The sequence below is a fragment of the Hippopotamus amphibius genome, chromosome 8 (genome assembly GCF_030028045.1).
Source record: "Hippopotamus amphibius kiboko isolate mHipAmp2 chromosome 8, mHipAmp2.hap2, whole genome shotgun sequence".
Classification (NCBI taxonomy): domain Eukaryota; kingdom Metazoa; phylum Chordata; class Mammalia; order Artiodactyla; family Hippopotamidae; genus Hippopotamus; species Hippopotamus amphibius.
Window position 1 is genome coordinate 2,901,520 of NC_080193.1, and position 24,453 is coordinate 2,925,972.

Consider the following 24,453-nt stretch of genomic DNA (forward strand, 5'->3'; position numbering starts at 1 on the left):
GGTGCAGATGTTGGAAGGACCCCTGCTCCAGAGCGGGCGCTGGACTCTGAGGGCTCCGTATCCCCTACTGAGCTTCCTGCACGAAGGGGGTGTGTTTGAGTGGTGCATTAGGCACACCTGAGCCCTCCACGAGCCCCTCCCAGGTCCCCAGCCCTGAGAGCAGCTGCACCATCAGGGCTCGGCCGGGATGGCTGTGTGCTGTGCATTTACCCTGTGGGAGGAAACAGCTGCTCTAAGATATTCCCTGGGGCCAGTGAACAAACCGCTCAGGGTGCCTTTAAATCTGAACCCCTGGGGTCTCCTCGAGTCCTCTGAGAAGACTCACAGTGCTCCCCAGCGGTCCCCCTATGCTGAGGGCTTGTGGTCTCCTTTAATGAGTACTAGTAACTGTTGATTTATCTTTTTGACATTGCAACTGTATTTCCCAGGCCAATCCACATTCATTGCTTGTCTCTTCTTAGCTCGGTCCTATTTGTAAATACTTCTTTTTCTAGTTGTTGTTGAAATCCCACCCCAGTGTCTGTAATTTAATTTTAGTGTTATACGATCTTAATTTCTCATCTGAGTGTTTTGAATGACTAAACAAGTTGTTTCATGAACAACTCACTGTATTGGAGTTATTAATTTAGAATCTCACATTGAATAAACAGCTGGCTTAATCAGAATTATTTTAATAATTTACTTTAGAGAATTTTAAAAAATGACCAAAAACTGAGGGTTGTAGGTTTTTTGCCAGTTCAGTGGAGACTAGAGTCTACCAAGTATACTTGAGCAACCCTTCCCCGGGAGAAGCCAGCACTGTCTCTGACTCCACTGGGAGAAGGTAACTGGAAGCTTGAACTTGGAGTTCTCCTGGACCCTGCCCAAGTGCCTCTTCCTTTGATGGATTTTAATCTGTACCCTTTTGATGTAATAAACTGTATTTATGAATATAACAGCTTTGGGTGAGTTATGTGAGTCCCACTAGGGAATTATCAAAACTGAACTTGCAATTGGTATCAGAATTGAGGGTGCTCTTGGGTACCCTCAGACGCTGCAGGATCCCAACTCACATCAGTTTATCACATTGATGACATCATTCTGAGTCACCTGTAATGAGGCAACTCCAAGTGTCTTGGCCTGTTAGGGTGCCGCAAGGCCAGCATAAAAGGAAGCATACCCTGGAAACTCAGGCACGCCTGCCTAATCCTGTATCCTTTCACTGCTCTTGAAAGTAGAGAAACAGCACACAATAGAAACCTTCCTCTTTTTTATTGTGGTAAAATATTCATAACATAAAATTTACCATTTTAATAAAGATGTGGTACATATGTACAATGGAATAATACTCAGCCATAAAAAGGAATGAAACTGGGACATTTGTAGAGACATGGATGGACCTAGAGACTGTCATACAGAGGGAAGTAAGTCAGAAAGAGAAAAACAAATATCGCATACTAACGCATATATGCAGAATCTAGAAAAAGCGTACAGATCAACCAGTTTGCAAGGCAGAAACAGAGACACAGATGTAGAGAACAAACATATGGACACCAAAGGGAGAAAGTGGCTGGGGGGTGGGGTTTGGGATGAGATGAATTGGGAAATTGGGATTGCAATATATACATTAATATGTATAAAATAGATGACTAAAAATAAAAATATCAAATTGTACACATTAAATATATGCAGTTTGTTGTATGCCAATCATATCTCAATAAAACTCTTTTTAAAAGAAAAAAAAGTAAAACAAAACTTTTATCCTTTTAATCATTTCTAAGTGCACAGTTCAGTGGCACTGAGTAAATTCACTTTGTTGCACAACCATCACTACCACTCATCTCCAGAAGCTTCACCTTTCCACCTGCAGCTCTGTAGCCACTAAACAGCACCTGCCCATTGTCCCCTCCCCCAGCACCTGGAAAACAACATTCTACTTTGTGTGTCTATGAATTTGACTGCTTTAGGTACCTCTTTTAGGGGAATCATACAAGATTTGTCTTTTTGTGACCATCTTATTGCATGTAGAAGAATGTCTTCAAGGTTCATCCACACTGTAGGAGGTGTCAGAATTTCCTACCTCTCTAGGGTTGAATAATATTCCATTGTTTGTGTATCCTACATTTTGTTTATACACCCATCTGTTGATGGATACTTGGTTGCTTCCACCCTTTAGTTATTGTAAATAATGCTGCTATTAACATAGGTGTACAAATATTTCTCGGAGACTTTGCTTTCAATTCTTTCGGGCACTTACCCAGAAGTGAAATTTCTGGATAATTATATGTTTAATTTTTTGAGAAACCACCAAATTGACTTCTACAGTGGCTACGCCATTTTATATTCCCACTGGCAAGGCACAAGAGTTCCATCTTCTGCACATCCTTTCTAACACTTGTTATTTTCTATTCTTTTGGTAATACCATTCTAAATATAAACTGCTATCTCACTGTGGTTTTGATTTGCATTCCCTGAATGATTTGTGGTGTTCAGCATTGTGTCACATGCTTATTGCCCATTTGTATGGAGAAATGTCTATTCAGTCTTTGCCTGTGTTTTATTTTTTTGTTGTTAAGTTCTTCATATAGCCTGGATATTAGTAATCCCTTATCAGATATAAGCTTCACACACACACACACATTTTTCCATTGTGTGAGCTGCCTTTCACTCCGTTGATAATGTCCTTTGGTGAACATACATTTTCTATTTTAATGAAGTTCAATTTATCTATTTTTAACTTTTTTAATAAATAAATTTATTTACTTATTTATTGGCTGCTTTGGGTCTTCATTGCTGCGCGCGGGCTTTCTCTGGTTGTGGCGAGTGGGGGCTACTCTTCATTGCGGTGCGCAGGCTTCTCATTGCAGTGGCTTCTCTTGTTGCAGAGCACGGGCTTTAGGTGCGCAGGGTTCAGTAGTTGTGGCATGTGGGCTCAATAATTGTGGCTCGCAGGCTCTAGAGCTCAGGCTCAGTAGTTGTGGCGCACGGGCTTAGTAGCCCCATAACATGTGGGATCCTCCTGGATCAGGACTTGAACCCATGTCTCTTGCATTGACAGATGGATTCTTTAACCACTGTGCCATGAGGGAACCCCTATTTTTAATTTTTTTTATATTACCTGTACTTTTGGTTCCATACCCAAGAAACCATTGCCAAATCCAATATCATGACACTTTTTTCTATTTTTTTCCTAAGATTTTTTATTGTTTTACCTCTTAGATCTTAAGTCTTTGGTCTATTTTTGAGTTATTTTTGTATCTAGTGTAAGGCAAGGGTCTAACTTCATTCTCTTGTATGTATGAGATATCCAGTTTTCCCAGTACCATTAGTTGAAAACACTGTCCTTTTCTGATAGAATGGTCTTAGCACCATTGAAAATCATTTGGCCATGTATATAAAGGTTTATTTCTAGGCTCTTTATTTGATTCTATTTACCTATAGGCCTACTATTGTAGCGTCTTTCTTTTTTTTTTTTTGACCATGCTGTGCGGTGTGCAGAATCTTAGTTCCCTGACCAGGAACTAAGTGCCCCTGCACCCTGCAGTGGAAGCATGGAGTCTTAACCACTGGACCTCCAGGGAAGTCCCCTGACATTGTAGCTTTGAATATATTTTGAAATCAGAAAGTGTGAGATCTCCAACTTTGTTCTTCTTTTACAAGATTGTTTTGGCTATTTGGGGGCGGTCCCTTGAGATCTTATATGAATTTTATGATGCATATTTCAGTTATTTCAAAAAGCATTGTTGAGATTTTGATAGGATTTGCAGCTAATCTGTATATTGCTTTGGGTAGCATTGACAGGTTAACAATATTGTCTTCCAATCCACGAATATTGGTTGTGTTTCCATTTTTGTGTGGTCTTTCATTTCTTTCAGCAATGTGGTGTAGTTTTCCATGAAAAAGCCTTTCACCAACTTGGTTAAATTTATTCCTAAGTATTTATTCTTTTGATGCTGTTGTAAATTGAATTATTTTCTTCATTTCCTTTCTTGGTTATATTTATTGTTTGTGTACAGAAAGGCAAAATTTTTTTTTGTCTGTCAATTCAATTTTGTACATTGCAGCTTTGCTGCATTATTTTAACTTTTTTTTGGTGGAATTATTAAGGATTTCTACATATAAGATTAGGTTGTCTGCAAACAGAAATAATTTTACTTCTTCATTTCTAAGTTGGCATCCTTGTCTTAATGTTAGCTGTAAGTTTTTTATAAGTAGCCTTTGTTATGTTTAGGTAAGCTTATTCTATTCATAGTTTGTTGAATGGTTATGTCATGCAAATGTGTTGAATTTTGTTAAGTGATTTTTTGCATCAATTGAGATGATTATGGGTTTTTTCCCTCCTGTATTGTGTGAATATGGTGTATTGCACTGACTGATTTTTGTGTGTTGAACTATCCTTGTATTCCAGGACTAAATTTCACTTGCTCATGGTGTAGAATCCTTTTAGTATGTGATTGAATTCAGTTTGCTGGCATTTTGTTGAGAATTTTCACATCAGTTTTCCTAAGGTATATTGGTCTGTAGTTTTCTTTTCTTGCAGGGTCTTTGTCTGACTTTGGTATCAGAATAATGCTGGTTTCATAGATTGAGTTAGGTAGTTTTTTCCTTTTTTAAAAAAATAAGTTTATTTATTTATTTGTTCATTGGCTGTGTTGGGTTTTCATTGCTGCTGCACATGCTTTCTCTAGTTGCAGTGAGTGGGGGCTACTCTTCGTTGCGGTGCACAGGCTTCTCATTATGGTGGCTTTTCTTGTTGTGGAGCCCTTAAGGGCTCTAGGCACAAGGGCTTCAGTAGTTATGGCACATGGGCTCAACAGTTGTGACTCATGGGCTCTAGAGTTCAGGCTCAGTAGTTGTGGTGCGCAGGCCCAGTTGTTCTGTGGCATGTGGAATCTGCCCGGATCAGGGCTTGAACCCGTGTCCCCTGCATTGGCAGGCAGATTCTTAACCACTGCACCACCAGGGAAGCCCTAGTTTTTTCCTTTCCTTCAATTATTTGCAAGAGTTTTTGAAGCATTTTTGTTAAAATTTTTTTATGAGACTAATGCACTGCCTCCTGCATTAAGGAGGAACTTGTTAATTCTTTTTTAAATCTTTGGTAGAATTCACCAGTGAAGCCATTTGTTCTGGATTCTTATTTCCGAGGAAGTTTTTGATTACTGATTTAATCTCTCTACCTGTTTGAAGTCTATTCATGTTTTCTATTTCTTCATAATTTAGTCTCGGTAGGTTGTATGTTCCTAGGAATTTTGTCCATTTCATCTACATAACCCAATTTGTTGGGGTACAGTTGTTCATAGCACTCTCATGTAACCCTTTTTGTTTCTGTTTAATTGGTCATAATGTTTACTCTTTAATTTATGATTTTAGTCATGTGAATCATCTATATTTTTCTTAGTCAATTTGACTAAAGATTTGTCTAATTTTTAAAAAAAATCTTTTCAGAGAACCTGCTCAGTTTTGTTTTGATTCTCTATTGTTTTTGTATTCTCCATTTTGTTTTTCTCTGCTTTAATATTTATTATCTTTTTTTTTTCCTAATCCATAACTCTCCTGTCTCTAAGAGCTAAGTCCTCTGAGCATATAAGGAGGCTTTGTTAGCACCTCCCCATAGATATAAATCACTACCTGAACACAATACCCACATTTAGAGCAGAGTAATACTTATTTTCATCCTGAGGCTGGGCCCCTGTGATGGTGAGGGCAGCTTTATTCCCCATGATGGATCCAGAGGAGCGACCAGGGACTCCAGAGGGGCGGCTGCTTGTGTGGTAGATTAATCTGTGGAGAGCCTGACCTGGAGTCTGCTGGTACCAGCTGGGTCTGTTACTGTGAGAGACTGACCCACAGCTAAGGCCGCAGGTGAGGGTGACCATCCCTCCTGGAGACACTGACAGTGACGGCTCCTGGACCACAGTCTGAGAATCCACCCCTCAGACCAACAGGAGAGAGACAGGGGTTGTTGTGGGAGACAAGGTCCCACGAGACCCTGCTTGTAGGTGCCCCCAAGGATGCAGAGTCCTGGACCCTGACCTGAGCTGTAAGTGAGGAGCCCGAGCAGAAGCACCGTCCAGGCCATGGTGGGGACACTCCTAGGACATGGCCTCCTCTGTCTCCTGGGCTGGAGTGGGGATGAGACACTGATGATTGGAGTGATGCCTTTCACCAAAGGTGCTCCCCACAACGCCGGTGACCTAGGTCCTACATCTCTTCCCTGGGGAGCCTGAGAGCCGAAGGAGGAGATGGGGTGTCCTCACCTCCTGCCTAGAATCTCATCCATCTCAAATCTCACCCCATCCCTGGGGCATGTCTTCCTTCCTCAGTGAAACCTCCACCTGCCTTCTTTGGAGGAGCTTAGCGGTCACTCCTCCTCCAGCAGTGAGTCCACTGGGACATCACAGCCCGTGTCTGGGGTGTCCCTGCGTGTCCCTGACTCATCCTGTACCCTGTCCCAGCAGCAGAAGTGGGGGCACTAGGGCTGGGGGAGCCAACACACAGAACGGCACAGCCCATGTGTGTGCAGATTGCTGTGAATGTCATGGAAAGTGTGAAACTCCCTTTCCATGTACTGTGTGCTGTGGAGCAGAAGGAACAGGAAGGGTGGACCAGGGACTGGGTGCCAGGAGGACCAGCAGGAGGAGAGACTCTCTCCAGTCACTGGGGAAGAGAAGGAACAAAATTGCGGCTTATCTCCGTGTAAAATAATAATGGGATTTGGTATTCGTGTTAGATTTGCTGGTAAATTAGTTGTATAATAAAATTCACATGATTTTTCTCACATGTGTTTGAGAACTTCAACTCACATAGGAGAGACATATTCATACTAAATTATATTCGTATTATACAGATTTATTAATGACAGTGTAGGGAAAATAGGTAATTTCATCTCTATCATGTTTTTTTTAGATGAGAAGGAGTATTAACACAAAAGAAAAAGAAAGAATTAGGAAGTAAAACCACAAGCGGTATCAGTTTCCATAAGTCACTATTAAATGTTGAAAATAAGAAATAACACAAAAGTGAAAAAAATAAAAAATAAAGTACATGACGGCAGACAGAGGGCCCCCACATTCATCACACTTTCACCCAGAGCACACTGGGGGTGGCGTCCACAGCCAGAACCCCACAGATCTGCACCCGCATAGGGTGTCTCAGGCCTTCTCCAGGCACCAGGGGTCACAGGAGGACAGAGCCAGCACCTGTAGGCTCAGGAGAACTCACGCCTGGAAGGCCCCTGGGTCCTGAGAGGTGACAGCTCTACCCCTGATGCCTCAAGGTCCCTGCTCTGAGCGTCGAGGAGCAGAGTCCACGCTGGGGAGGACGGTCCACCTGCCGGGATGGTCCCCAGGCTCTGCTGAACGTGAAAGCTAGGAAAGCCTCCTCCTACTCATCTCACGTGAAGACGCTCAGGCCCACAGGCTCTGGGTGACCACACCTGCATGACCGGGAGCATGTCACACCACCAGGAACTATGTTTGGTTAATTCTGGTCTTTATTTCTCCTGAGACTTCATGTACATTACAGAGCTCCGGGTGAGCCTGAGAGGCTGTCACGGGAAAGGCAGGAGAAGCAGACTGGTCTTCAGCTCAGCCCAGTGACGACCAAGGAGCCCGAATGCCAAAGGTGGGACCAGGGAACCGGTCAGGGACCCCCGAGGGTCCCCACCAGCATCAGACATGAGCAGCCTGGGGCCCGTTCCTGGGAGCCACTGGTCCCAGGACACATACTGGGCACTGTGATGTGTCCGGACTCAGACACAGCTGGACTCTGTTTCTCTGGTTCTGACCTGACCCGTCACGGTCTCTGTCCTCAGCGCACCTCCCCCTGGCATCCAGGGATTTCTACTCAAGGTGAGAAACTCAGACAATGTTTTGCTGCCAAAGAAAAGAATGCAGGGCTGGGAGGCACAGTTAAGAAGATGTGAACAGATTTTCTGGGCCAAGTTCCCTGCTGTGGGTCTCAAACCCCTGTTTTAGGCCAAACAACGGAAGCAGCTGACCTGACAGAGGCTGGTTCTGCCCGGGAGCCCCCGTGCTGGGGGACAGCAGGTTTCTGTCTCACTTCCCCCAGTGGGACCACTTAGGCTGTCATCATAAGAGTAGCAGTAATACTCAGCCTCGTTCTCAGGCTGGAGCCCACGGATGGTCAGGGAGCCGTAGTTGCCAGACTTGGAGCCACAGAATCGATCGGGACCCCTGAGGCTCTACTGTCATCATAGCAGATCAGGAGTCTGGGTGCCGTTCCTGGGAGCTGTTGGTACCCGCTCACATAATTATCCTCGATGTTGCTGCTGCTTCCAGGGCAGGAGATGGTGGCCGTCTGGCCCGGGGCCCCAGACACGGAGGGCGGCTGAGTCTGCACAGCCTGGGCCCAGGACCCTGGAAGAGGGAGACACAGACATGGTGAGTCTGGCTCCAGACCCGAGAGGAGGCAGCAGGGCCCATGCATCTTCCCAGGGCCCCTTCCCCTGTCCCCGCATCCCGTCTCCGGTGCAGTGAGCCACCAGGGTGAGGAGCAGAGGGGACCAGGCCATGGTGGACATGGTTTCCGGGTCCTGCCTTCTGTGTCCCCACAGCGGAAGCAGAGGGTCCCCGTCTCTCCTTCCCCTCTTCATACTCTGAGAGAGGGAGGGTCCATGCATGCAAATAACACCCCCCCAGGGGTGGGAGGTCCCAGCTGGGAGCCCTGAGCAGAGGCCACCAGGCAGTGCCAGGGGCTGGGCCCAGCTCTCCTCCCCCATCAGACCTTCAGGAACAGCCCCCGCGTACCCCCTGGTGTCCAGGTCCTGACACACATCGTGTGAGCTGGTGACCAGAGCCCCTCAGGGACAGCTCCTGCCCCCTGCTCTGTGCACTGTCCCCTCCTTAGGGCCAGGCCAGGGCCTCCCTCTGTGTCCCTGTGACCTTAGGGCCGTCTGGCGGCTTCCCTCAGACCCCCCAGGGTGGGTGTGTCCAGGGCGCCCTTGGCTGCTCGGGGGTCAGGACCGAGGGGGCGTCTGTGACACAAATCTCTCTGAGATCAGGACCAAGTCACAGCAGTGCCGGCCCCGGGGAGGCCCGGCCCCTTCTGTGCAGGACCGCAGGTCCCCTCCTCTGTGTGACTCCTCCCTAGTGGCCACAGCCCTCCTTCCTCTGTGGGTCCCCTCAGCCCTGAGGAGGAGGGAGCTGTTCTCTGTGGAGGAGGTGAGGGTGTGGGGAGACCCTGGGGGGGATCCCTAAATTCCTAAACACCTCAGTCTTTATTGGGTGTGAAGCTTTGCACACTCTGGAACCCACTATTGTCCCCCGTGTCGTGTCTTATGAACTGAGTCCCTCCTGGGAACCTCTCCTGCAGGCACAGGTCACAGGCCGCAGGGAGCAGGGCCTAGGGATGCTCTGGGCCGTTTTTACTGGGACCCTGAAGGGCTTTGAGTAGCGTCTGTTTCCCGGGGAGCCTGATAGGTGGGGGCTGTTAAGATCAACCGTCCCAAGGAGGGGGTTTGAAAAGATGCGGTTCAGGGAGGGTTTTGTTGGAAAAGAACAGCCTAACTGTAGTTTGCCCTGCACTGTGTGTGTGTATTACGCTGTGAGTGTGTGACTTTGAGATTTTAAATGTACAAAAATGTGTTAATGGGTTAGTGAAAATCTAAGGTCATTACTTAAATTTAGTGCATGGATTTAACTGAAGGAAAACCCCTGTTCTATGTTAATTTTGCACTGACAAGAGTACCATTTCTGAAATATAATTATCTCTGTAAGTTCTGTTCTTTCATTCAGAAAAATTTAATTAAATAACAGAACGGGTATCGTATGAAATTTTATTTATTAACAAGTAAAAAATAGTTTTTACAGAGATATTTGCATTCCTAATTTTCTAGGCGTCTGAGTGAGGCAGGATCTCTTTCTGCCACTTCTAAGATCTCCACGGGGAGACGTGTTTCTCTGCGGACTATTTGTTGTGAAAACATGAGCAGTCTGAGGCAGGAGAGCGATGGCCCATCATTTCGTAAATGTCTGCGGTTGCCTCAACCTACACACCTGAGCTTTGGAACTTTGCGTCCTCGTCCCAAATATCCCCCTGTCCCGTCTGCAGACCACCCCCGGCCCCTCAAGTGGGCTCACGGAAAGCAGACAGAGGTGGCTCAGCAAAAACAACATGTGGAAAAGTGTAAAATGGGACCCCAAACGCAAAGCCCAGGCCCTGCACCTGCCGGGGAGGAGTGGAGGCTTCCGACGGAAGCAGGTGCCCTGTTCACACACCAGGAGAAGGGCACCGCAGACCCGAAACCCAGCCCATTCCTCTCTGTATTCAGGATAGTGACGGGAAAATAGGGAGTTTCACAGCCATCATGCTCTTTTAGGGGAGGACTCGTAACACAAATGAAAAGGAAAGAATTAGGAACAAAAACATAGACACTATCAGTTTCCATAATTCACTATGAAATGTTGAAATAAAAAACACCACAAGAGGGAAAAAATCAAAAATCACATAGATAGTGACAAAGGGCCCCTGGGGTCACCACACTCTCACCGGGAGCACCCTGGGGGTCGTGTGGTCCTGGAGACGGCCCCTCCTCAGGGGACTCTTAGCCTGTGTCCAGGTGTCACTGGAGGTCAAGATTATTGAAGCTGCTTTATTTTTGTCGTGTGATTGTCCGGCTGTCTTTCCTGAGCGTCAGGTCTGGGCACTGACCCCGTGACGGAGGCGGAGGAGGAAATGAGGGGCCAGCGTGTTACGCGGAGCTGAGAGCTCGCGTGTCCCCTGGGGCCCAGGTGCAGGAAGGTCACCCTCCAGGGAGGACACTGCTGCCCGCGTGGGCAAGAGCCAGGGGAGGATGCCTGCCTGCCTGGCCCAGGACCCTGAGCTCCCAGGACCAGGCCCACAGCGCCCCCTGCTGGGCGCACACCCCCCCCCCCCCGCCCCCCACTTCCCACACACAGCCTCCTGGAGGGCTTCTCACACTGCAGTTGGGGTTTCTAATGTCACTGCCCAGGGCAGTAGAATGTGTCCCCTCCGGCTAGTTTGGGGCTGGACATCATTGTCTCCAGGTCACCAATGACCTCCTGTCATCTAAATGGAATGCTGATGTACTGGATTTTCAGGACTCCCTGATGGCTGAGTTGACGTCTGCCTGTGGGTTCATTACTGGTAAAGAAACACCTCGAACTGATGTCAAGGCTTAAAGTCCCCAGAGCAGCCTGGGGGTTCATACCTGGTCGTGAATCTCCAGGGCTCACACGTGCAGGCTGGTTTACTTGGTTGTGTTATAAGTTCCCCTGTTTGGTTCCCCAGTCCCCAGTGTACTTGCTTTGACTTTTCTGTGTGTCTTTGCAGAGAGAATATCAAACTGTCAGGGGAGCAGGGTCTGTTGTTCTTTTTCCATCTGTGGCTTCTTTTGCCTGTGAATGTTATTCTGGCCAGACCTCATTTCTTTTGACTCTCTGATGCACTTATAATTACATACATTTATTTACAATTTCTGTCAATAGGAGGTTAACATAAAAAGAATATCATTGTAAATGGAACTCCCACTTTTTAAAAGAAATTCTTCCTCCATTTCTGTCCTGAGGAAACCTCATGACCTGTTACCTAAGCTGCATTCGACTCTGATCAAGGATTTTTGTTAAGAGCTTCATAGGTTTAATGGTAGTTTGGATTTATAAGGTCCAAGGCCCGGACAACTGGTATTTATCCAATATCGTCCCAAAGAAACAAAGAGGTAATAGCCTTTGCAGTCATGGGGTTAAACTGGAGAAAGTAGCAAGTGATGGGTCTGAAGGCCACGTCCTTACTGAGGAGGGTGTCCCCGGACCTGGAGATCAGGAGCTCCTCAAGACCTCAAGGGAACCAGAGCAGTTCAGCTCCCTTAAGGCATCAGGATCAAGGACGGAGCAGCGAGTGTGGACCAGGGCAGGGGGCCTGCAGGGAGCGGGTGGAGGACCAGCAGACCTTCCGGTCACAGGTGCTGGGCGTCCCCCTCCCTGTCATCCCACTAACCACTCGGGGGTAGTTCATAGCTGGGCAGCCAGTGATTCCATTTGCACCAGTGCCCAGTGACACTGGTGTCAAGGTCGGACTGCTTGCCCCATGACAGGCCAAAGAATGGAGAGAAGAGGTCTCGGGACCAGGAATAGCGGCTTTATTTGGAAAGCCAGCAGACCCAGGAGATGGCGGTGTAATGTCCCAAAGAGACACCTACCCCAGTTAGAATTTAGACTTCTTTTATACTGAACGATGAGGCTGCTTGTGGCAAACTTCTTGGTGCAGAGCAGACCCCGCAGGGCATGCCAGGATCCTTTGTGTGTGCAGCTGTCCACGCAGGTGTGGGCAGGATGTTCCTGTAACCCCCCCCAAAAGACAGAGCTTATTCTCTGTTCTGCAACTTTCTGTCTCTGTGGGAGTGAAGAGCGTTAGACCTTACAGGTCAAGCCTGGGAGGCAGAGCCCCGAGGAAGGGCTCCTCTGCACTTTGTGGGCTGCAGGCAGCATTCCTTTTGCAGGTGCACAGCCAGCCTGACGGCGCTCAGGCCGCAGTGCACAGAGAGAAAGGACCAGATGCAGCGTGGAGTCGGGTTTCTTCTTCTCTGAGTGACGCCTGCTCCCTGTGTCCAGCTCTGGACCTCCAGACACCCGACCCCTACAGGAACCAATTTCTGTTTCCCATGCCCACTGGCCCCAGGAGTTTCTGTCACCTGTCCCAGGGGTGAGGCGTGGGGAGTGGAGACAGTGGGGACATTGTCCCTGAGGTGACAGGCTCTGTGCCTCTGGGCTGGGACAAGAGCCTTGAGAGCAGAGGTCCGTCTTGGGTGGGGGTGTTCTGGGGGTGACGGAGGGAGTGACAGGCCAGCCCTGAGAGCAGGGGGATGGGGGGTTGTGCCTCATGTCTCCCGGGCCCGGAGCACAGCTCTGAGGCCGCCATCCCAGAATTCATGTCCCGACCAGCCTCAGGCAGCGAGTGGACCCCAGAGCCTGTCCAGGGGCTGAGCGGCCGCCAGTGGGCAGCAGAGACTCGCCCTGGGGTCCTCAGGGTGAGACTCATCCCAGCAGAGCAGGGCGTCGCGCATCCTGGCCGTCCCTGACCCGGGACCTGGTTTCTGTCACTGTCACCTGTATTCTCTGGGAAGGGTCATCCTGCCTCCTGGGGAGCCTGACTCTGAGGACAACTGGGTGAGCACGGATGACCCCTGACGCCTGGAGGGAAACTGCAGAGTCCACAGCAGTGTGTGTGTGTGTGTGTGTGTGTGTGCGCACGCGCACACGCGTGTGACAGAGGTGGCACCCGTGTGTCCTTGGGAAGCGGTTCCCTCAAAGTCCACCCTGAGCCCCAGTGGCCCCTGTCCCTCTTGTGCAGTGGAGACACCAGTCCCCTGTCCTCCCTGCAGAACCGGGCAGGATGGAGCCCAGTCCCACGGCTGCGGGTCTGCAGGCCCAGGGAGCCCGGGCAGGGGGCCCACAGCACCATGGTCCTGTGCCCCCCGCAGAGCCCAGGCCCATGGGCCCTGCTGGGTCCGGGTGTCTGCAGCGCAGGGACCAGGGCAGATTGTCCACTTTTATTTTAGAAAAGACAGAAGGATTCCGACTTCAGGGACCTGAGGAGCACGTTTCTGCAGGTTGGGTGCTTTTGGAGAATTCAGAGAAAGGTCACCTGGGGCACAGGAGAGCCGGGCCTGTGTTGAGAGACGGAGCCAGGTCTTCCTCTGCTGACTCCTGAGGACTCAGCCCCGTGGGGTCTCAGTGAACTCTGAAGGAAGAGGAAACCAGTAGCTTCCCCGTGCAATAACGCACAGGCTGGATGACCTGTGAGTCTTACGAAAATGCAGTTGTGTTAGCAGCACAGTAAAGAGACTGAGGAGGGAGGAGGGAGCAGAACGCAGAGCTCCTGTCCTGACAGGAGCTGTGGGGACATCCCTGCAGCCCGGGACACACACTCTGTGGGACGAGGGGGTGGAGATGAGGAGGGATGGGCTGTGCTGGGAGCATTTCTGGGTCCAGACACTGGTGCATCTACTCCAGATGCTGAGGGGGGGCAGGTAGGCTCTGTCCTGACTGTGGGGTTCCTGGGACGCCTGCACTGTCTCAGGTCACAGGCAGGACCCTGTGTGTCTCCTCCCTCCGTTCACAGAGATCTCGGTGCCGAGATGCCTCCCTTGCAGATCCCTCCACAGAAGCGTCTCACTGAAAAGAGGCTCAAGACAAGGTCTGGGGACCCAGGTGTTTTTGTCTCACTTCCTCATCATCTGAGACACTTTGGGCACCACTGCTGCTCCCACTGCCATAACCTGCAGCACAGAAATAGTCAGCCTGGTCCTCGGGCTGCAGCCCGGAGATGAACAGGAGCCCTGCACTGGCCGAGACATCTTTGGACCCAGAGAAGCGGCTGGGGACCCCGGAGCCCCGGTGCTGAATGGAGTCTGTGACGTAGTACAGGAGGTACCGGGGAGGGCTCCCTGGCTTCTGCTGGTACCAGGATACAGGATAGCTGCCAACACTGTTCCCACTGCTCAGGGTGCAGGTGAGTCGGGCCGATGCTCCCAGGGATGCAGGGAGGGAGGGTGGCGGAGTGAGCACAGGCTGGGAGAGGGACCCTGCGGACACAGACACAGGGGGGAGATGGGGCAGGAGCTGCAGGAAAGACTCCAAGAGTCGGAGCCACAGGGGCTGACGCAGGCTGGGGCCTGACACCTGGCCCCCGGGGCCTGTCCCTACCTGTGCAGTGAGAGAGGAGCAGGAGAAGGAGAGGCGTCCAGGCCATGGTGCTCACAGCCCCTGGTGCCCACAGTGTGGCTGGGCTGCCCCAGGCCTCCTTTTCTCCCCCAGCTTCTGCCAGAGGAGGGGCTGCCCATGCAAATGGAGGTCCACCCAGGGCCCGCCCAGCCCCTCCCTGAGCCCTGGAGCCGGAGCTCAGCTCACAGTCCAGACTCAGGGGGATGGAGTTGGCTTCCCCCTTGGGAGCCCCTGGGAGGAAGCAGCTGCTGAGACCACACAGGTCCCTCCCTGCTCAGGGGACTCTGCCAGCAGAGAGGACACACTGCTGAGTCCCCACCAGGGAGCACAGGCCCCGGCCCCAGGCCCAGCTCCTGGAGGGGTGGTCCTCCCTGAGCAGCTGTGCAGGGACCACAGCGCACTCCCACAGCGCCCCCTGCAGGACATGTGGGAAAAAAGAAAAATGACCTAGAGAATGTAGAGGAAAAAAACGTATAAAACCCACACTTGCCTAGTAATGTACAGCATTGTCTACATCAGATAGAAAATGAGAAGAAAGACCATTTTCCTTATAAATTGGAAAATCATGGAAGTGTTCAAAAGAGTGGCATGGAGTACACTTAGTTTCATAGGAAACATTGAACAGAACTCAGAGAGCTGACTGATGTCTGTTTCATATTTTTCATAAAATTTGAAAAAATATACAATTTCTTAGTTCTTATAGCAAATATTATATTAGTGATAGTGGAAAAAGCCACTGACTATTTACCCAAAATATTAGAGAATAATAACGGTACATACTGATGCAAATGTCCTAAAAAATATGAACAGATTTCTCACTAGATTCATAAATTGACACTTTTATTCTCATGATACATCTTGGGTTGCATATTACCAAATACTCGACTCTAATACACACTAATACTACATCCATACAGAGACATGAATGTCTTCAATGATCATGAAAGAGACTTTGGCTCAAGCTAACAACAATTGCTAAAAACATCCACAGAAAAATAGAAGCAGACACATCCCTGTCTAATCTAATACACACCATCTCACACACACACATCACATAGTCCTAAAGCCAGCATTTTAGTTATTGGGGAGGTAAAGGGGGGCATTTCCACAAGATCAGGAACAGGCACAGGTGACCTTTAGCTCCATTATTCAACATTATCCTGCAAATAGTGGAAAGTACCATGAGTGCCTGATGTCAGTGGTGAGGACGGACCCTTGATGGGAAGGACCAGCCGTTCTTCCTGAAGATCTAAATGGACGTTCCGGCCTCACACAGGCAGTGCTGGTGCAGAAGGGCCAGCAGAGGGCTCCCCGCTGAGGGACTAGCTGCTGACTGTGACTAGTAGAGGTGACAGCGGGTGACCAAGTAGAGATGGTGGAACCAGGGGGGGCCAAGGGCGCTCTCAGCCACCTGCCCAAGCTGAAGAGCACCTTGAAGGTGAGAAGCATAGTCTGCCTCCCACCCAGGCTGCATCCTCAGTCCCGTCGCTCCTCACTTTATGGGAAGTCCTCAAGGGTGAAGACAATGAGAACATCTCTGCAGATATAGAAAAGCAAGGAGAGACAGCTAGCGTGTGATGGGCCTTGGTGGGGAGGCAGCATGGATGGGGGCGTTGGGGAAATGCTGGGGACTTGCTCTGCCCCGGGCAGGACTCTGGACCCTGGAGACTCGGCCTTAGTGGAGATGGGACACAGCCGCACCTTGTCGTGAGCCGACATCTCATAACTAAACTGGAATCAGATCAGCCAACAAGAGCACCTGAGTGTCTGAAGGAAGCCTGTGAGGGAGAAATAAACAGTGAAAATCAAGAGGGGTGTGTGTCAGACCTGGTGCAGGAGACGGGTGCCCACCTCTGCCTGTGAGCAGAGGGAGAGGGGAAAGGACGTCAGACTCTCAACATGGGATAGTTCAGCCGGGAAAACATGCAGGTGGCAAATCAGCACAGCAAAGGATGCTCAGCTTCGTTTGTCTCTAGGGAATGTGAGTTACAACAAGAGTGAAATGCCCCCTACATATCTACTGCTGTGGCTACAATGAAATTTGAGTGAATGAAAAAAATACCCGAACTGCTAATTTCCCAGGATGCTGTTGGTAGGCAAAGGAACAAATACTGAATTCCTTTTTCCCCAGGGGTCATCCATCCACAGGGGAGAATTGACTGAACCAAGATAGGAGTCAGCGTGTGAAACTGCAGGACACAGATTGAAAGATGAACGTTCAGTGAGCATCTTTCCGACAACTGGCTACGGCCACGCTGTGGGTCATTGCATCGGGACATCTATGCACTGGTTATTGAAGGGAACATCACTTCAGGGAAGGGTGACACGGCCACGCAAACTCTGTCATCTTTCGATTCAACACAAAGGCAGATTCTAGAATTAATGAGCTGGAAATATTACACTCTTTGAAAAGAGTGTAATATTTCAAGCAGAGTGTATGTTACTGTGACATGTTATAAGACGTCATTCTTTTCCCATGCCATGATTTTTGGCACATTGTATTTTGAAATTAACATCATGATTCAGAAAGCTCTCCCAAGGGACAAGCAGATTTATTTGGGGATCCATTGTGATGCAATATCCAAAAAGTCCTCACAATGCCTCTTCTATTTCTTTACAAGAAATGCATAAATTCCCAGCCGGGGTGCACCATCAGAATTCTGTTGCCAGCATGGCGACTTTGCTGGATTCTGAAAAAATGATGGAATACAGCACTTTAGAGAAGTGTCTGAGCGCCCGTGTACAGAGGTCCCAAGGCTATGTGCATGTTGGACCCACCGATGCAATTTTATTTTCAAAGCGACGCGTTCACACCAGGCGGCCTCTCCATGCAGGTGTATTGCTGGTTCCTGGAGCGCTGACACGGATCGCTGGTGAAATCTCACTCTTGCAGCAGAGACACCACAGAAGCCTTATGTTTGCAGCTGCCCATCTCATTTGGAGGCTGAAAGCACAGCCTGCGGGCCAGGATGAGCATGGGCTTCCTCACTGTATCTCTGTCTGTCTGTCTGTCTCTCTCTCACATACACACACACACACACACACACACACACTCTTTCCTAGGAAATGTGTGGTCCCGTGGATGACCGTGTGGATGGCTTTCACCTTCTGCTCCATTGGTCTTTAGTATTGGATACGCGTCCTGATTTCCGCATGTATGTGACTGGCAGTTTTTAGTTATTCGTATTGGTATAAATTTTAGTATGTTTGTTTTAACTTTCTAGAGTCCTCATGCACATTTTATATAGGTGGTAGAGAGTCCTATGTGATACCATTGTACATCACAAATGTTATCAGTGACATTATTCGCTGCTCCAATAAATGTGTCGTAGCTTGGAAATGAGGGGCCCAGGGTTTTTGTCCCAGTTCCTCATCTGTCTCTGTCACTGTGCTCATTACTGCTTGTATACACTTGACAGTAATAGTCAGCCTCGTCTTCAGGCTGCAGCCCGGAGATGAGCAGGAGCCCTGCGTTGGCCGAGGCATCTTTGGACCCAGAGAAGCGGCTGGGGACCCCGGAGCCCAGCTCCTTATTCGAGTCTGACTTGAACCTCAGGAGGTACCGGGGAGGGCTCCCTGGATTCTGCTGGTACCAGTATATGCTGTATCCACCAACACTGTTCCCACTGCTCAGGGTGCAGGTGAGTCGGGCTGATGCTCCCAGGGATGCAGACAGGGAGGGCGGCTGGGTGAGCACAGGCTGGGAGAGGGACCCTGCGGACACAGACACAGGGGGGAGATGGGGCAGGAGCTGCAGGAAAGACTCCAAGAGTCGGAGCCACAGGGGCTGACGCAGGCTGGGGCCTGACACCTGGCCCCTGGGGCCTGTCCCTACCTGTGCAGTGAGAGAGGAGCAGGAGAAGGAGAGGCGTCCAGGCCATGGTGCTCACAGTCCCCTGGTGCCCACAGTGTGGCTGGGCTGCCCCAGGCCTCCTTTTCTCCCCCAGCTTCTGCCAGAGGAGGGGCTGCCCATGCAAATGGAGGTCCACCCAGGGCCCGCCCAGCCCCTCCCTGAACCCTGGGGGTGGAGCTCAGCTCACAGCCCAGACTCTGGGGGGGAGGGAGGGCAGCTTCCCCTTTGAGAGCCCCTGGGAGGAAGCAGCTGCTGAGCCCACACAGGTCCCTGCTCAGGGGACTCTGCCAGCAGAGACTCCCCACCAGGGAGCACAGGCCCCGCCCCCAGGCCCAGCTCCTGGAGGCAATGGTTCTCCCTGAGCAGCGGTGCAGGGACCACAGTGCTGTCCCACAGCACCCCCTGCGGGTAAAATATGGAAATGAAAAATTATTAAAAATTCCAAGAGTTGAACACTATTAAAAAAAAAAGATGTTATACATATTTTCCTAGAAAGATACAAAATTAGCCACGGAAGAGATTAAACAAATAAAGAAATCAATTTCCTTAGAAACAATAGACCATGTTATGAAACGACTGCAACTCATGGCATAAGGTACAGATAGTTTCACAGGGAACATCTAAGAAACATTAGAAATCTGATGGTTCCTATTTAGTTCCTTGATCTTATTTTTATAGCATTTAGAAAGATGCAAAATTACCTCGTTCTTAAGAAAACAGTTATAACAGTGATAAAGCACCTGAAAAGTTATACAAAAAGCAATATAACAGACCAATAACATAAAGCACCGATACCAATGTCCTATAAACATATTAAGAGAGATTTCACAGCACACGCATAAACTGACACACAATCACCAAGCGTGCTTACTCCCACGATACAAGCTGGGCTCCACAAGAAGACATACTTCCATATAATGCATCCGAGTAACACATCCATAGAGAAGGTGACATTGTCTCCCGTGATCATGAAAGAGGCTTTGATAAAATTTAGCACCAATTCCTAATAGGAGCCCCGTAAAAATCAAAGACACAAACATTTATAACATGATAACGTCTAACGGCTCTCGTGCACACACAGCTGAAGCCTAAGCCAGGGCAGGTGATGGGGTGAGGAAGGGGGCATTTGCACCCAGATCAGGAGCAGGCAGACGTGTCCACAAGCTGGGTCTCATCGTCTGCATAGACTCTCCCAGGAGGCCCCATTCTCCTTGCTGACAGCTTCGGCCTGCTCACCTTCTAACAGCACCACATCCCCCCGCCCCCCCGGCCCCAGACTTGGTAGAGAGCCCACAGACACGAGGAGGAGGTGACCAGAATCTGAACCCTGTGGTGAGGAAGGTGGACCAGGAGCTCCCAGGTGACCGGGCCTCCCAGGGAAAAGGGCCCCTCATCCGGCAGGGCAGTTGGCCCAGCGCCCTGGAGCCCTGAGTGGTGTCCCCGCTGCCTGGCAAAGCACCCTCTCCGGGACTCTGCACTGTGTCCCCTGCTGAGCATGGGCATCTGCTCCAGCCACTGGGACGTCCCAGCCCCCACGCAGAGTGTCCCCACGCAGGGACGGCCAACCTTGTACAGCAGGCTTTGCTGATGTTCCTCCCAGGGGAGTGGGACAGGGTCCCAACCTGGGGCCAGGGATGCTCTCACACTGGGACTCTTGTCTCCATGGAAACCAACCATATTTCCAAATTGTCCACCTCTGTGAAAGGACACGCGTGTGTGAAAGTAGAGTGACAGGGAGCAGCAGGACACACCCGTGGTGACACATCCTGTGTTCAGGTTGGGGCGTGCTTGGGGGAGGGGACAAAGGAGCCCGAACAAAGCTGTGATGGGTCGGCCGGGATGTGAGGGAGGAGTCAGGTGACCTCCCGGCAAAGACCAAAAGAACCCTCGGGTCAGAGGTCAGGGCATGGGCCGAGGTCAGAAGGGGGAGGGTAGTTTCTGGCGACGCTGGCGAACGGCCCTCGAGGTCCAAGAGGTGGACTCTCCGGTTGTGATTCCAGCTCCTCCAAACGGAACAGAAAAGTCAGGGAAAAGAAGATCTTTTTACTGAAACCCAGAAATGATGTTTTTCTTAGGATGTCTTAGTGCGTGTGAAGGGCCGTGTGTTTATGCAGCCTCACATCCACTCACGATGACGTTGACCCCATGCGTGGTCTCCCTGTGCAGATCCCGGCTTTGTCACCGACATTATTACATGGAATAACCCGCCTAGCACCCAGCAGCGTCCATGGGAACGGGGCCTGGTCTTGTCCGGGGACAGGAGATGGTGCGCTGTGAGCCCCACGTGCCGGGTGAGGCCGGGAGCTCAGGGCTCGGGGCTCACGTCCGCCCTCACCTGAAGCCCCATGGGCGCAGCGAGGCGGCCGTCCCAGGCTGAGCAGGAGCAGCCAGCCCGGCCTCGGCCTGGAGCCCAGAGACGCTCAGGGAGGCCCCGGCCTGACCTGGAGCCCGAGAGCCTCTCTGAGCCCCTGGGGGCCGGGTGTGACGCCTGGGGGTCAGGTGTCTGGGCACCCGGCCTGGGTGTCGCTGCAGCCAAGCTGCCTCCTCGGGGTCAACCCTGCGGCTGTTTCCAGGGCAGGTGTGTGTGGCCGTCGGTCCCGGGGACCCGGGCACTGCCTGGGGCTGCGTCCTCGCGGCCTGGGCCCCGGTCACCGTGAGGGGACGGAGAGGAGGCTGAGAGCAGGCCCCGCTCCCTGGGCAGGAGAGAGGGGAGAGGAGCACGTTGGGCCCCCACCCCCAGGTACGGGGGGCCCCTGCTGTGCGGGGAGAGAGGAAGTCGGCAGGAGGAGGGCCCAGGGCACGGTGGAGCCTCCGGCGCGGAGCCCTCAGCTCTGGGGTGGGGACCCCGGTCCCCGAAGCCCCTTTCCATCCCCCCAGGTCCACGTGGGCGGAGTCACACCTGCACAGGGACCTGTGGTCTGTGCTCCTGGCCTCCCTGCCCTGAGCGCTCACAGGCGGGTTGAGGGGGAGGAGAGGAGGGGAGGGGGAGGAGAGGAGGGGAGGAGGGGAGGGGCCTGGCTCCTGGTGACCCCTGGGTCCTGGCAAGTCAGCGTGGCCCCGACAGCACCCAGACTGCCAGGCCGCTGTAGACCTGAGTGGTTTCCCACTGGGGCAGGACCTTCTCGGAATTGTCCCACACTGTCCCTCCCACCCTCAGAGCCCAGTTTTCAGGTCTTTGTTTTAGTAAATTACAGACAAGATCTCTTTCAACGTCCCTCCTTTGATGGGTGCGTTTAGGGAAGGGGTGACATGGGTGAGGCTCAGAGTTTGCCCCCAGAAGGGACAGGAGGAAGCAGCTGTGGGACCCACAGGGACCTGTGAGCAGGGACCCTGCCCAGCCCTGAGAGGACACACTGCCCAGTCTGCATCTCGCACAGACATGCCCCAACACCCCAGACCTGGGTGTCTGGGGGGGTCACAGAGCAGGGGGCACCCCCTGTGCAGAGCCTGGGGAGTCCCACAGCGGCCCCTGCTGCTCCTGGTCAAACTCCAGCTCTGGGGGTATGTGATGCCGGGGCCCCGGGCTGAGGCCTGGTCCCTGTCAGTCCACGCACATCCACGCAACACCCCGTGCTGTGAGCCCAGTTAGGATAGACAGTGACTGTCCAATTTCTCAGGGAGCAATGCTTTCCAAAATCAAACATACGTATATATTTACACTCTACCAATATAGTCATCAGTGACAGGTAACAATTTTCAGGATTACACTATAAAATATAAACGCTATAAAATTACGTATAAAGCTATATGATTTAATTAAGTGATGCTCAACTTCAGGAGAGCTAACAAGTGTGGGAAGAGGCGGCAGGAGAGCAGGCACCGTCTCTGGGACAGCAGCAAACATGGAGTTTGTCAAGTGCGTCTTTTCCGTCACCAGCTTCGTGGTGCAATGACCATAAGCACGTGGTGTGTGAACAGGTGACACATGTGCTGCGGGCCCGGCTGCTGTGCACATGCGAAGAATCATAAATAGTAATTTATCCTCCTTCATCCAAGTAAGGAAGTTGGGTGTGTCTTTTACCGTTCTTAGGACAAGAAGGGCCGTGCTGGTCCTGCTAGGGTCCCTGAGTCTCACCGTCGGTTGATGTAATTAGGAGCTGAGCCCCCTCCCCAGCATTATGGGCAGAGAGGGGTCCCCTTGGAGAGATGGACGCACCTGGGAGGGCCTGGAGGAGGCACGTGGCCGTGACCCACCGGACAGGAGATGGGGCCCCGAGCCTCCCTCCCCATGGGGGTGCTGACCATGCCCACCCTCTCTCTGCCTCTCCTGCCTCTAAGGGCTGAGCCCTCTGAGCCCATGGACAGGTTTTGGTAGCACTTCCCCATGGGGTTGCCTCACTGTGTCAACATTACTACCCATATACAGTTTACAGTGGTAGACGGCCTCGTCTTCGGGCTGGGCCCCCGTGACGGTCAGGGCGGCTTTGTTCCCAGAGATGGAGCCAGAGAAGCGACCAGGGATCTCTGAAGGTCGGTTGTTTGTGTTGTAGATAAGCATTCGGGGAGCCTGGCCTGGGGTCTGCTGGTACCAGCTGGGTTCGTTACCAGTAGTGACTGACCCAGCGCTGAGGCCACAGGTGAGGGTGGCCGTCCCTCCTGGAGACACGGACAGTGACGGCTCCTGGACTGCAGTCTGAGAATCCACCCCTAAGACAGACAGGAGAGACACAGGGCTTGTTATGGAGACCAGGTGCCCCGACACCCTGCTTGTAGGTGCCCCCAAGGATGCAGAGTGCCGGCCCCTGACCTGAGCCGCAAGTGAGGAGTCCGAGCAGAAGCACCGTCCAGGCCATGGTGACGACACTCCCAGGACGCGGCCGGCTCAGCCTCCTGAGCTGGAGGGTGGGGTCCTGGGGCCTTTTCATGCCTCCCAGCGCCATGAGGGGGGGAGGGCCTCATGCAAATCAGCTCCCTCCCTCTCCCCGCCCAGAGTCCCCTGAGGTCCCCCGGGGGAGGGCGTGAAGGAGGTGGGCGCTGGGGCCTCCCACAGACGGGGACAGCGCAGGGATGAGACCCTGAGGGGTGGGGGCGACGTCTTTCACCAGCTGTGCTCCCCGAGTCCCCGGTGACCTCGGTCCTCCATCTTCCCTCAAGAGCCTGAGAGCTGCGGTTTACAAGGTCTGCCCTTCCTGCCCAAGAATCTAATCTTTCTGAAACGAAGCCCGTCCTTTTGAACGCCCTCTCCTTTTTCAGTGAACCCCTTTTTGCCTTCGGTGTGGTGCTTCCAGGTCCTCCTCCCTCCAGTACTGAGCCCAGTAGGAAATCACAGAGCCTGTGTCTGGGTGTGTGAAGGGTCAAGGCTCGTCCATGAACACAGTCTCATACACTGTCTCTAGTAGAGTGGTGGGGGGTCCAGGGCTGGGGGACCCAACACGTGGAGCTGCACGGCCGGGCTGGGGGTGACAGCCTCCTGGGCTCTGAGAAGCGTGTATGATACAGGGTCCCTTCGATTTCATGGAAGATTTTAGGGGAAGAATGGACAATATGCTCATGACATGATGATCGCTTGCACTTTCAAATATGACAACATTGGAACGCATGTCACACAATCAGAAATAAACATAACCCCGTGTAATTGGGAGCCTCCCAGGACACTTTAAAACCCCGTTCCCTTTAAGTTCTGCGGTGGAGCCGAAAGACCAGGAGGGCAGAGAAGGGATTTGGGATGTGAAGAGGATAAGCAGGGAGTTCAGAGCTCCCACGTATTTGCAGAAGAAGGCCATCATCAATTCCGTTCGTTGCAGGGCATCTCCACACTCCTGCTGGGACAGGCCAACGCAGCTGTTGAGAAAATCTATACTTTGGAGGAAGGTGGGGGTCTTTAGATCTTCTATTCAGGATTCACGGACCTAGGTTCCATCTCTAAGCCTTGGAAATACCGCCAGGAACCCTGAAATCACACTGGCGCCCTCTTTTCTT

At 51.4% G+C, this 24,453-nt stretch overlaps 3 gene segments (V, D, J or C); all 3 read right to left on the reverse strand.

Moving 5' to 3' along the window:
• Positions 1 to 7,053: 7,053 nt before the first annotated feature.
• Positions 7,054 to 8,512, reverse strand: LOC130858468 (immunoglobulin lambda variable 1-40-like). The segment is given in 3 exon segments: positions 7,054 to 7,136; positions 8,041 to 8,348; positions 8,458 to 8,512. Coding segments are annotated over 3 exon segments (446 nt in total).
• Positions 8,513 to 14,144: 5,632 nt separating this feature from the next.
• Positions 14,145 to 14,721, reverse strand: LOC130858469 (probable non-functional immunoglobulin lambda variable 5-48). The segment is given in 2 exon segments: positions 14,145 to 14,542; positions 14,664 to 14,721. Coding segments are annotated over 2 exon segments (444 nt in total).
• A 3,330-nt stretch (positions 14,722 to 18,051) lies between these two features.
• On the reverse strand, positions 18,052 to 18,577 carry LOC130858470 (immunoglobulin lambda variable 5-39-like). The segment is given in 2 exon segments: positions 18,052 to 18,395; positions 18,517 to 18,577. Coding segments are annotated over 2 exon segments (390 nt in total).
• Positions 18,578 to 24,453: the final 5,876 nt, after the last annotated feature.